Source organism: Manacus vitellinus, unplaced genomic scaffold (assembly GCF_001715985.3).
Source record: "Manacus vitellinus isolate BGI_N305 unplaced genomic scaffold, ASM171598v3 scaffold_39_pilon, whole genome shotgun sequence".
In the NCBI taxonomy this organism is placed as follows: Eukaryota; Metazoa; Chordata; class Aves; order Passeriformes; family Pipridae; genus Manacus; species Manacus vitellinus.
Window position 1 is genome coordinate 3450410 of NW_021940534.1, and position 13582 is coordinate 3463991.

A 13582-nucleotide genomic window follows, 5' to 3' on the forward strand; every position below is an offset into this window, starting at 1 on the left:
GTGATGTAGAAACAGTGTTTTGGAAACATTGTGAAAGTCCCTTCACCCAACCACTTAGTTAACTAACCACATGATACTGAGATTTGTTCAGATGCTCCCCTTTGGTTTCCTGATTATTCAGTAAGTTTAATAATGAAGAACATACCAGTGATTGTAATCGCATCTATTTTTAAAAACAGCTAACCCCAAACCCTCCCTTGCATTTTTTCTGTCTTCTCATATGTTGCTGCTTTCTTCTTCTTTCTTCCTCCTCAGTTTTCCTTATATGTATTTATAGTTACACCATGTTTTACTGTATGGTGCATTCCCAGATACTGTGATTTTGCATCACATCTTTAGCTGCTCCCAAGACCTGTCCCGTGTGTGCCTGTCAGTCATCTATCCAGATGTCCAAAAATACGTTAGGTCTTGAGAACAGAAGATCACTTTAGAAGAGAATTGTAGATTGTTGCTAAAAGTGGATGTGTATCACCAAAACCAGTAAGGCTAGCAAATGTACCAGCATAAATTAAGCCCTGCCTGCGCTGAAATAGTTGTCTTACTTACCAGGCTCTTATGAGAAGTGATCCACTTGAGTCAGCACAAGCCCCCTGTAGCAAGCTCATTTAACCAGATTTAACTGTTTTTACACACACTCTTATTGGTGAGAGGGACATTCCCATTGCTGGAGTAGGCTCAGCAAGATCTCTGCTCCATTAACAACTACAGCCAAGAAGCAAAGGGGATCATGAGGTGCAGTGGGAACAAGAGGGAGCATGCTCTGCGAAGGCTGTAAAGCCATAATATCCGTATTCTGTGTGGATCGTCCTAGAGGGTACAGTTCAGCTCTCATAGCGGAACCCTTCCTGCGTGTGAAAAAACAAACAAACTTGTAGCCACAGACAGATTTGAAAACATTCCGTGTGGAAGGCAAATAAATAGGAGGTGATAGAAGTCTCTTTAATAATGACTAGGGTGCAGAAATGGCTTTTATGCTTTCTCTTGCTTGTAACAGAGGGGATGTAGTAGTGACATTTGCTGCTTTTTCTCAGTGCCGATAAGTGGATTTTGTGTGTGTGTGCCTTTTTAAGCAGCATGTATCTAAAACTGCAGGTTGGTATTGCAGTGTTCATGGAAGTTTAAAAAAGAATTCAGCAAAACTGTGAAAGTTGACATTTATGTGATTGATATACATTTTAGTGAGGATGTTAAGGTCTCCGTGGTTCAGTTTTAAGCTACACTTTGTAATTATTACGAATTAGTAATTGGCCTTTCTCTTAAAGTGTCTAGTCTTGATCAGTTAGAGCAAGAACAGTGTATTTAAGGGATCACAGGTGTCATTTGATATGCAAGTTCCTGTATTGTCACTTAATTAAATAATTCATTATTACTGACTTAATTAAAGCAGTGTTTATTCAGTGACTTTGAGCCATTCAGTGTTTCAGTTCCATTTAAACTTTGGCAGCAAATATACACTGCTTCTCTGTATATATAAATTATGATTTCATGTAAGTAATCTTAATATATGAAATCCTACACTGCCTCATAATGCAAGTTGCTATACTTCCAAATTTAATTTGAATGAGGTTTAGTTTTTTTAAAAAATCTAATTTGACTTTCAAAACAAATACTTTTTATTAGAGGAATAAAGTCTTATTTTTATCAACCCTGATTTATTCTGCCTAGTTATCCAGGTCTTGTGGTTAGTCATGAGTCCAGCTGCCAGGGGAGAAGGCAGTGAGAGCTAGGGCTGAGATGAGCCTAGTGGGCAAGGGGCAGGCAGCCTCTGCCAGCTCTCTGGCAGCTGAGAGTGTCATGGGCTTCGACATGAGCCAGGGCTTGCTGGCGTCATGATTTAGAGGTTGAAGGGCTTCGACATGGAAAAACAGTAGAGGAACTGTTTGTCCCTTTGATTTGATTTGGCTCTTGAGGGCTTGCTGATTCCTTGACTTTTGCTGGATGCTCCAAAGTAGCCAGGATTAAAGAGTGGTTCAGCTTTCCGGACTATGCAAAAGAGTGTTTTCTTGCTCAGTTGTTTTTCTCTTTGTAGCTTGGTTGACCTTGGAGAGTCAAACCCACATGGGCGTGCACCAGACTCTGTTCCTGCAGTGCACCAGCAGACCTGTATGTCCTGTCAACTGCACTGGTGCCAACCAATGGTGATGGGAGTGCCTGAGTATCACTTGGCAAAACTGTGGGGTTCCCATCCCATCCTGGGGCCTTCAGACCTTTTATATCTCCCAGCTGAGGCACAGCAGAAGAGAGCAGGGTTTTATTGCAGTTAGAGAGAGCAGGAATGGCATTTGAAGGAAAAGATATCTGGGGGCAAACTGAACGCATTTGATATAAAAATGATTGAGTGGCAATAAACTTTATAACAGCCTGCTTCAGCATGTGCTTTCTCTCCACTACTTGAAAGGAGGCTTTGGACTGTGGCTGTCTGTGTCTTTCATCACTTCAGAGTAGATTTTGCAATTATGCTAGCCCTGGAAACCTGTAGAACATGATACCCTTTCCCAGTATTTATCAGTATCTCTCATTTGTAGTTTTATACCTCTCTTTTAGGGCTCTTGTTTTAGTCCGTTCCAGCGGACGATAGCGAACATCAGTTATCAGCAATATTACTGTGTTTTGGAACGGTGCTGGTTATGATGAATAATATTAGGCAAACCCATATTTTTTTCCTTAAGGGACACAAATCATGCTTGTCTCCCAAGTGAGCTGATGGTTTGGCAGGGTGAAAGGATGAATAAAAATTGCTTTCCAAGTGCGTGCAAGTTGACAGCCCGAAAGGTGATTTTCTTGACTCATATACTTCAGGTTGCTGGGTTTTACATATGGCAAGTCTCCAGAACAAATATTGCTTTTGGAAAACGTAATCAAATTCTACCATAAGAGTTAAGTTACTGAGTGTCAGGCCTCAAATGATATGCTTGATTTAGCCTTCTCTGGAGTTCAAAAATTGTAAATTTTATCAGCAGTGGTTTCATGGAAAAATGCAAATCAAAAGTTGAAACTTTCTTAAGAACAAACATGGGCACTAGGGCTTCTTGACAGAGTGAATTCAGCATAGAAATATAATCTATTCTGTGTTTTTTAAAAGGTTACCTTCATTTCCTCAGGAATGGTTTGAAGGGATGCTGTCACCCCGTGTCATTTAATTGTGTCGGTACATTACAAGCCCTGTTGTAGTGTCATGTGCTGATACTGAAATTTGTATTATTTGTAGGGTCATGGTTAGAGATCCCTTAATTGGAAATGAAGTATCACAAGGAATTTAACAAAAGAGGAGAGAAAATGTAAATTGGGTCATTTAACTTCTAACTGAAGGTCTTAGGCTGGCTAGAAGAGACATTTTAATCCAAAAATTGGAGCATAGTTTCAACTTATGCTCTGTGGGCTCCATATTAGGAAAAAAAATTGAGTTACTAGTTCACCAACTCTTACCCACAAAAAAAGTAAGCCATGTTTCTGCTTTGTAGGTGATATTTTTAAAACAGCATACAAAATCTACAGCATGTGGTCACCATATAGCTACCTCTGACTCCAAGTCAAGAGAAATTTGGTGTAGTTCAAGAATGAATACGAGCAAACTTTGATTAGAAAAAGAGAGATAAGATGTGGTGATACGATGCAGACTTTGCATTAGGCTGTTTAAAGATGGGTCATCAGAGCTATTGGGGTGGAATGGGTACGTGCTGAAAGGTTTGTAGCCTGCTGGCAGGGGATGTACCACTTGCAATTGTAATGCCCAAGTGAACAGGGAATAAATAGCCTTGCGGGAAAGGAGCATTTGGCTGTGGCTGTGCCTGAGGTTCTGGTACAGCAGCTCACTGGAGGTGTCTTGCTCAGTGTCTCTGGGGAGCTGAGCTTGGTTGGATGCTTGGTTATGCAATGAGTAAGTGCACTGATGGTGCTGAACAGTGATTTTCCTGAAAACAGAGGTCTGAAATTATATAGCACTGATGTAGTGCTGGTGTAAATTCTTGAACTACTTAGTAAGCATTTTCAGTTTAGTACTATTACAGGCTTTACTACCTGGCTCATCTTGGAAGGGGTAGCCACCCCCCCACCCCCCCCTCCCCCGTTTTCTTTTCTAAGGTGCGATTATAGAAAGGGAGACTGAAGTGGCTAAGGGAGGGAGGGAAGTCTTACCAGCATTTCTCTGAGGAAATAAAGCTGTGAAACAAAGCTTTGTTATGCCATTTGCAAAACTATTTGGGTTGAGAGATGGGAAAGCATTCTCCTGGATAAAATTGCAACTCCTCTGGTAATAAGCTCTTAAAACATCTAGTAAATAGTGAACTGATAAAATTGTTTCCTCCCTCTCAACCCAAAGCCTGCTGAAGAATATGTTGCTATTTTAATTCTTCCCTAAGTATAAGGAGTTTCATTTCTGTCTTCTGTTATTTGTAAGAGTCATATTGTAGTTACTTGGTTGAGTAAAATACACAAAATTTGTTAGACATTATGCTTGTATAGGTCCAATGCTGTCTTCCATCTATATTGCTTTGGGAGAGAAAAGGTGCAAAAGGGGAGGCAGCTGTTGCTTGTGTACCTTTGCTGCCCTGTGTACTTTTTCTGTCAGTCTGGAGTTCTTGTAGATGAGTGACACTTGGCCAGAAGAATCGGAGTCAAGAAACAGATGTTTGATGTTCTCCCTTTTGGATTTAGGATTTGTTTTGAAGGATCATAAATTGCAGTAGTTGGAATCAGCAGAATGAAGAGCAAGATGATGACAAGTTGGACCAAATGGTTTAATTTTATATAAATCCACAGATAAATGCAAAAGACTCTTATCTATGCCAGTCAATAGGAGTTCTGGAAAACAAGGATAAGTTTGACTAAGCTGTGTCCCTTTTTTTGAATGTGACAAGATTATAAATACCATTGCACCCATAGTATGGTTATTTGAGATTGGGGTTTTACAGTTAATCAAATCAGAAACAGTCAGGCAGGTTTTTCCTGAACTACCTCTGTGCGAAGTCAATGTTGCTTGTATATATCTTTGCAAGATGGTTGCTTTGGGCATCAGCTCTTTATTGTTAGTGTCACACCTGAATTTTTATAAAATCCATTTGGCACTGGTAGCGCAAGCTTTTAATATTGTGTACTACTTTGTCACATTTGCAGGACTTCTCACTAATGGCCAATCTAAAGGATTAGGACCGGGATCAGAACAGCTGGAGAATGAGAAGGACGATGCATCACAAGTGTCCTCAACGAGCAACGATGTTAGTTCTTCAGATTTTGAGGAAGGACCCTCGAGGAAAAGGTTAGTAGTGCATTATGATTAAAGTACAGCTTTTCTGCCTTGTCCGTTTTGTCTTACAGTGTTGTGATTATGTTATTAGTAGGGTATGGTTGCACATACTGCCCTACCATAAACAGATTTTCCAGTGTGGATGCCTTCTAGTAACGGTGAGGATATAGCAAACTTTACTTCACCCAATGGTATGTTCTTGTTGTAGTTTTGAAAAGCATAGAAAAGCAGTTGTTATTTTGGAATAGATGAACGCTAATTTAAATGTCTTAGGACTCTCTCCCCTCCTGCCCTCACTCCTCCTCTCCTGGCTTTGACCTCTCAGGTCATGTCAATACGTATGTGTGTATAATTTCAAGGAAAGCATCGCTAAAGTAGTAAGTGTTACTGTTGTTATTTTTAATTTTCGGTGAGTGAAACCATGTGAAGTTAAGAAAGAAGAAAAGAATAAAAGAGATGCTTCTGAGAAGAGAAACTGTGTAGTAAGGTGGTGTGGTGGGTATAAGTTGCAAAGGACTACTTTGAGATACTGCTGCAGCAAACTGCCTCCTCTTTCCTAGAAGTGACTGAATGTGTAAAATATGGGTTAAAATCATAGGACTCATGCCAATCTATTATAAAAAATATGCTGAGAATGCAGGAGGCTGAGAGTTGTCCTCTGGATGAAGTAAGAATGAAAACAGACTGTCTGAAAAATGCTATTTAAAAGAGAGAAACAGAAATGCTTTCTCAACCTTTTTCCTCCACATTCCTCACATCCTAGGCCCAAGTCATCAAATAAAGTTCTATTTCAAAAAAAGAGAAGTATTCCTGCTTTGTGTATGACCTTATGATTCCACTGAAAAGCCCAAGGGGGTGAAGACACTGGTATTTTCCTGGACACCTTCATGTTCCTGTTCCAGTGTTCCCTACCTCTGGTCCACACAACCTTTTCTGTCTGTCCAAGCAACAAACTCAAAATCTAGTTAATATGCCCATCTTATCTTAGCTCATTTGGTGTATCAGAGTAAAATTTGTGTTGTCTTCCACACCAGTAGAAATTTTGTAAGGCTTATTGCATCCTGCTGCTGGTCAGGTCAAAAGGTTTTGTGTGTTGATTTTGGGCTTTATGAGGTACAATGGAGGATTGAAAATTATTTCTGCTGAGTTATTTAGGTGACATTGACTGTAGGTGTGATCCTGGGAGAGAGTGGTCGTTATTTCGCAACTGCTGTTTGTTGATTGCACATTATCTTCAGGAATTTTTGGTGCCCTGTGCACTTGCTTTGTCCCCTTGTTCCTCAGCTGTGCTGACAGAATGGCATGCAGGGTCACACCACGAGTAGGTTCAAGGAGCTGGTTAGGATTAAAAATAATAGCAAGAGAAGATGAATTGAGGCTTTTTGCCAGGGTTCTTTATGGTTAACCTGCAGGAGGCTTTTATCTCTTGTTGACGTTATGGTTGTAGGAGCAGCTGCCAGTACAACCAGGGGAACATCCCCTTCCTCTCTTGGGACTGGCAAGGGGCAGGAGGGCTTGTCCCTTATGCTGTACCTGCTTCTGGTGCACTGCACAGTCCAGCTTCAGAAATGAGTGGTATTGCTACTTCACCAGTCTCCAGAAACTGCATTTGAGTATTCTGGATGAAATATTTTTGGAGGAATATTTGCTAGGTTTGGGCTGAGGGAATTCATACTCTTGAGAAACAGCCCAGCGGTTCAGGCATATAATAATAGGAAAGTCAGTGCCCTTGGTACTTTTCAGCTTAAAAACAAAAAAACCAGAAAAAATCAGCCCCAACACAGAACCCAAGATGAAAACTCTTTTTCTGGCTTTTGTGAAAGGCAAGGTGTCATTTCACTACTACTTCATGCATCGTGATCTGTTGAAGTAATATATTACTACGATTGTTACTGCAGTTGCTGTGAAGGAGAATGTTCTTGTTTTGTTTCCATTTACACCCAACACAGACTTTTATCTACTCTTTTCCTCCCTCAGCTTCCTCTTTGCAGACAGACCTTTTCTGGGCTCCTTCTCTTAATCTGTACTGAAGCACACTGAGTGTTTTGATACCGTCTTCTTGCTTCCTTTTAGGCTTTTTGTTTTGTTTATCTGAATATGTAATGTTTCTTCAGTCCATGTCATTTTGGAATCCCAGAAAGAGTTGTGTCAGGAATATTGGGTGAACAAAGGACATGCAGGAAGACTGGGGGGGTGGGGGGCAAGAACAGGACTGAAATGGAATTTATGGGTTCACTGTCTCAGCTTATGAAGTTTTGAGAAGTGTGCCCTCCTTGTCTTTTCCCCAGACTTTCTCAAAATCAGACTTTTCAATTGTCTGTTCAGCTGTGTGTACAAGTAATGACACTCTTGTACTAAAATACACATTTAAAGACCGTAACTTTAGCATGTACTCTGAACCAACCATTATATATAAGTTACTATTTAGTTCTTTATGGCTTGTGGGGGGTTTTTGGTGCATGACAGGGGCAGCCTTTTGGGTGCTTGAATATGTCATCTTCTAGAGGAATGGGTCACCTATATTTCACACTAGTGATGGAAAAAAGAAGAGAAAGAAACTAAGAAACTAAGCACAGTAAATATGGGAGTCTGTTTTAAGGGACTCCATTTTGTTTAGTAGTTTAAGGCTCTGGTTTGACCTTTCAGTTCTTCAGTGTAATGGAGGGCTGGTACCATGGAGGCAAACAGTTTCTTCCCAGTTTCTTCTTCCCACCTCTTCCCATTCGTTGTGTCTGGAAGTCTTTTGGCCCCAGGTCTGTCAGTTCAGTGGACTGATCTGGCAGCATTTCCTCCCCCTGCCTAGAGCAGGTCACATTATATAAAGGGAATAGGGAGATAGATTCATGCATGTGTGCAGCATGTGCGTGTTTTTAATTTCCATTTATAGTTGATCCAAACTCCTCCAGTTTCAGAGACAATTTGCATGAGAGCCTGCATGAAGAGCAAGTGCCAATTCTTGGAGCAAACTGAGTGGAGAGTGAATTTGCTAGCAGTTAGCATGGCCTTGTGGTGTCACTGTGCCAGCCATCTCTGGTGTAGATTTTTCTTGGGTCAAAACTAGGCAGTGGACGCTCCCAGTGAGTTACTGGTCAGAGAACTTAGCTGTAGGTAGGTAGATGTTGACAGGCATCTGTGGAGGGAGGTAAATCCCTTCCAGCCTGCCTGTTGACCAGTGAAGAGATTACTGACAGGTATTCCTTATTTCACATATGTATGCCAAACAGAATAACACAACGGTAGAACCCCCAACCAAGGACAGCTTAAGGTTTATCACATCTATTTTTTTCCAGTTTCAATGCCTTTTGTAGTAACATAACTTGACTGAAGAGCTACACATGCCATAAAGAGGGCATCGTGGTGGAAGGAAAGAGATTGCTGTTCTGGTGAAAGTATACAGATTTAATATATACTGCAGGTTTTGTTCAGAAACTCAGATACTTTATTTGATGGACTAGGCTTTTGAATGCAGTGGTCTGACACTGTTAGGCTTCAAGTGGTTTCACCTAGTTCGTGGGTAGTCAGGAATTAACACCTTTTCTCTCTGGGGATTGGAGGAAGTTTCCTACACAGCCAGTTTTGCAACCCATGTGGAAAGTTCCATCTCCGTTTTTTGAAGTGTATTGTTTTGTATTGCAATAGTAATCTGGAACAGTTCTAAAGGTATGCAGCCTGCCTTCTGAGGTGCTGCAGGTTTCAGCTGTTGGTGGTGGTAAGGAGGAAAAGGAGTATGTGTATAGCTTTGCCTCTGCACAGTCTCCAGATAAATCCAAGAATTGTAAGCCCTACTTACAGAGTAAGTGGGATTTGAGGAGGATTGGCAGTGGCAGTAGTGGCAAGCTCAGTACTTCAAAATACTTAGATTTGTTTGAGTTTACACTTGAAGGATGAAAAATACTTGCTTTGATCTGAGCTGTGTGTATTGCTAGTGATCAGGTCTGAGGGGAGGCAGTGGGTTAATCCTGAGTTGTACAGCTTTCAACCAGTAAAGGTGAAAGGTGTCGGCATTATTCAAACATTTGGCAAAAGCTAAGCATTCAAATCTTACACTGAATCTGTTGTGCAATGGGTTGCTGTCTGGTTGCCATGTAAGTGAGAGCCATTGCTAGTTTTTTCAGTGCTTTGGGGAGAGAAGAACAAAAGTGTTGGTATACAGGCTTGGTAAACTGTCAGGTTGGGTGGTATTCACCATGTATAGATAGTACATTTTCAAAATCTATAAAAAAAAGGTAGTTGCTGAAGGAGAAGTGTAACTTCCTTGTAGCTGCATGTTTTTGTTGCTAATCTCCAGTTTCCAGCTGTGATTCGCAGTTGAGAAGATCAATAGGTAACTGGCCAGATGTGTTTGGTCACTCTGCTGCATGCTTGTGCATTTTTGTGGGCAACTCTTTAAACTACAAGCACTGGCAATTAATGACAGTGTGCAGAGACAGATATATGTTTTCTAGCTACAAGTTGCCCACATTACGCAAGAAAGGACATGTGCGGAGCAGACTTGGTGTGCCAGTATGTTGATCTTTGGTGATAATAGGCTATTGCTTGCTTCCTGTTACTAATCAGGTGGCTACTTACTTACATGGACCCCTTCCCAGAAATGCACACAAGGAATTGCCAAATGCACAATTTTTCTATTGTAAAGTTGAGTTAATAGAAGGCTGTGAGAAGTGGAAGGAGGCTGATTGATTTTAGTGACTCTTAAGCTTTAAATTTGTGGGGTTTTAATTTAATGTTAGAATATTCTCTCCACTAAGGGAGAAAAAAGACATTGGTTTAGTTTAGGAGCAAAATAAGGTTGGAGGAATTTCCCCCCTTGCAGGAGCAGCAGAGTGGATGGACATTGTCCCCTGGGTCAAGGGTGTCCATAGCTCCTTGGAGAGGACACTTTGTCCAGTTCTGCTACAGGGAAAGTTGTTGGCTGCAGGAGAAAGGAACAACCCACTGGGGAGCAGTAGCGTTTTAAGCTGCCACAGCTAGACTGGCCAGAAATTGCTTATTAGGAACCTTCTGGGGCCTTTAATTAATACAGCAGCTTTCTGCTAACGGTCTCAAGCATGTGACAATCGGAAGTGTGATTGTGTGATACAGCAAGGCCAACCCAGGGGATGTGCTCCTGCTCCTTGCCTTGTGCTGGCTCCCTGCTGCCTGCTCCATTTTCCTGTTTCTCCTTTTTTTAGTTTTATTTTTAGATGCCAGTTTAGCTCCCTGAACTGGCTTATTGTGGGGCAAGATGAGTGTTAAGATTTGTCAAATGAAAAGGTGGGAATATGTGGCCAAGGGGAGGGAGATAAGCATGCTGATCTCCTTTGGCTGGTGACTGCACAGCTGCTAGGCTGGCAGAGCTGTTTTGCACCCTCAGCACAAAAAAAAGCCAGTCAAGGGTAGGCAAGCTTTTGCATATTAGGCAAGCTGCTAATTTAAGTGGTTTCTTTTAGTGATATATCCTTTTCAACTTGAGCTGCAAAAGACTTTCTTGCAGTAGAGCTGTCAAAAGGTTGAGGGGATGTGGGGTTGGTTTCTTTTTTTTCTTCTCTTTTTGTCACATTGTTTTTATAGCTAATAATGAACAGTCTATTTAGCACTAGACTTAGCACCTTCCATGCAAGATGTAAAACAAGGTCAATCCTGTTCCCACATATGTAAATTTGTGAGGGATTTCTACTTGGTATTGTAGGTGATGGAGAGAGCAGTGTATTATGACTCGGGTGTGAAAGCAGGAGACTGCTCGCAATATCAAAGTGTTTTTCCAGGACCTTTTCAGTGAATAGTCTTTTCACTAATTGGAACACTATATAATGTATTTGTGTTCAGCTGTTGCCTACTACAACACAATGTAAGCTCACTTATCAACCAGGTGCTTCTATTATTTTTTTTTTATTTCAGTAGGCTGTGCAAATCTGCACTAGTTGTTTGCTTATGAAGAACTACATTAATCCACAATAAAACCAAAATGGCAATAAGATTTATGTGTAATAATTTTGAATATTTTTTTTTTTTTTACCCCCTGCCCCTCTGCCCCCAATCCCCCCCTTTCTGGAAATGCTGATATGAGTGGAATATATTCTTAGTGCCACACATTTATATTTAAATAACAAGCCTTATAAACAAAGCAATAATAGTCCATTGGAGTGGATTTGCACAGGAATAGTAAAAAGACAGATTACCTGCTTTGTAATGCAAGTCAAGAAGATTATTGTATGTAGTTTGAAAAGGAAGAAATCAGGTGATTAATGTTCTTTCAGTATTTTCATAAGGAACAAACAGAAGTTGTGACATGGATTCTTCTATCCGACATGCAAAGATATAATAACGTACAATAATCTGGGAACACTTGAACTTTGTGGGTAGACAGCTATGTAAACAACTTGTTTGAGTAGTGATTTAATAACTATGAAGGTATGATTTACAGCAAGCTGAGAATTGTTAAGCAATGTCCGATTCAAACTCACTTGCTCTCTTCTGCCACTCTCTCTTCAAGGAAGTCAGAATTGCAGGGAAGGGTCTTCATGACCTTGAGTTTGGGCTCATCAGCTGAAGGACTAAGGACGTTTCTAAAGCCAGATGGGATGAGTGCAGTTGTTTCTGTGGTCCTGCGTATGGCAAACACTCTTTCAGCTGCTTGATCACCCATCCCTACTGTCATTCACATCATTCATGTCTCACCCCCATGTATGAAAGGCCGAATGTTGACTGCTTTGATAACAGGGAGTAGTTGCCCTAAACTCATGTAGGAAATAGTTGATTCTATATTGAAAGACATTTGTTTTCAAGCAAATCTGTTTGTCAGTGTGAAAGAGGCTTTTTTAATGCATACAAGCCACTGTCTGTATAATACTCTAACCTGATGTTTGCGTTAACATAGCCCTATGCTACTTCTGGTTTATTCTGTAACTTTCCATGTGTATCTATGCTCGATCATCTAATACCCTTATGTTACAGTTCAGCTACTGACTGATGGCTCAGCCCAGTGCCCAGGCTGCTGCCTCTGGGATCAAGGGAGAGGCACTACCTGTCTGATCCTGATTTGATCCTTTTTTAGAACCTTCTTGGCTTTGTTCTTCTCTGAAAATTATCTTTCTATTACTCCCTTGTCCAGAGAGTAAGACATTTATGGGCAATCTACTTAGGTGACATTTCAAAAAGGCAGGTTGGTATTAAAAACGTTTTTCATCAAGGACTGTGTCTGGACAGCCAGGTAGTCCAGGATTTTTTTCCTCCCAAAGCCCCATGCTATATCAGAAGAAATGTTACATGTGGCTGACATCCCCAGATTTTTGTCATGTCAGCAGAGGTGGACTTGATGCTGTGCCCTTAGGTATTTCTGGCTGTTGCTGCTATTTCAAAACCAGGCCAGCTCATCCTGAATAGTGGAAACATGGAAAATTTGAAATAGGTATGTTTTTCCTTCGGGTTGTATTACTCTGTAGGTAAAATATGCAACCATCCTCACCGAACAAACATTGAGGCACATTAGATATCCCACAGCTTTGTCTGCTCCCTGTGTTAATAAATTTCCATGACCCACAGCAATAGAAGGGGGGGAAAAAGGGAAACAACCCAAACATTCACATGTACTACAAATGAGTGTCTTTACACGTATTCCTCCATTCATAATTCCCTCTAAATGAATTTAAAATCAAAGACATGGAGGGGAAAAAAAGGCGTATAATTGTCTTTTGAAGATCATGGCAATCCATGACTTTTTTTTCTGTTACGTTGTTTTAAAGAAGGGATTCTAGTGTAATATTTTGAGTCCTAGATGTTAGCCATCCTAGCATTTTGCAGTGGTCTCACTCTTTTGGAAAAGATTACATAATGAGAAAATATTCAGCACAGTCAAGTATGGGTAAGATTTCAGAACTGAAGGAACAGCTCACATTTCTGGCATAAAATTAAAATGTGAGCTTAAAAACATGTCAACAGACAAAAATATTTGTAGCAAGAATAAAAGACTAAGAATGGAAAAGCAGAAACCTGTTCCTGAAATAAAGATGTAAAATGCTGTGATATTTGGCAGTATGCACTTTGCTGGGACTAAACTTAGTAACAATTTCCTAAAGTATGGCCGCTTTTTAGTGGTCTTTCAAAGGATTAGGAAACAAAGGACATGGGAAAAGATGTACAGTCTGTAGATTCTTGGTTTTTTCTACTTCGTAGTAGTAGTGGAGTCCTAATCTTTTCAGTCTAACATTTGTAATGTAAGGCTGATTGGCCAGAGGAAATTTTTCATTTTGTTGTGGTAGGGTGGACATGATTTATTAGACTGCATTACTTCCTGTAGCTTCTCCATACAAGACACTGAAGATCTTGCTGCTAAGTGCTGTAAGACCTAGTTTGTGTTTTAAC

General features: G+C 40.6%; 1 protein-coding gene across 3 annotated transcripts in view; it reads left to right on the forward strand.

Annotated features, from left to right (window-relative positions):
* Window positions 1-13582, forward strand: part of JARID2 (jumonji and AT-rich interaction domain containing 2) — a 214791-nt gene that overhangs the window by 115652 nt on the left and 85557 nt on the right. For all 3 annotated transcript variants that reach the window (XM_018077644.3, XM_018077645.2, XM_018077646.1), the window contains exon 3: window positions 5113-5254. In XM_018077644.3, the coding sequence (XP_017933133.1) occupies window positions 5113-5254 (142 nt within the window). The remainder of the gene's footprint in view (window positions 1-5112; window positions 5255-13582) is intronic.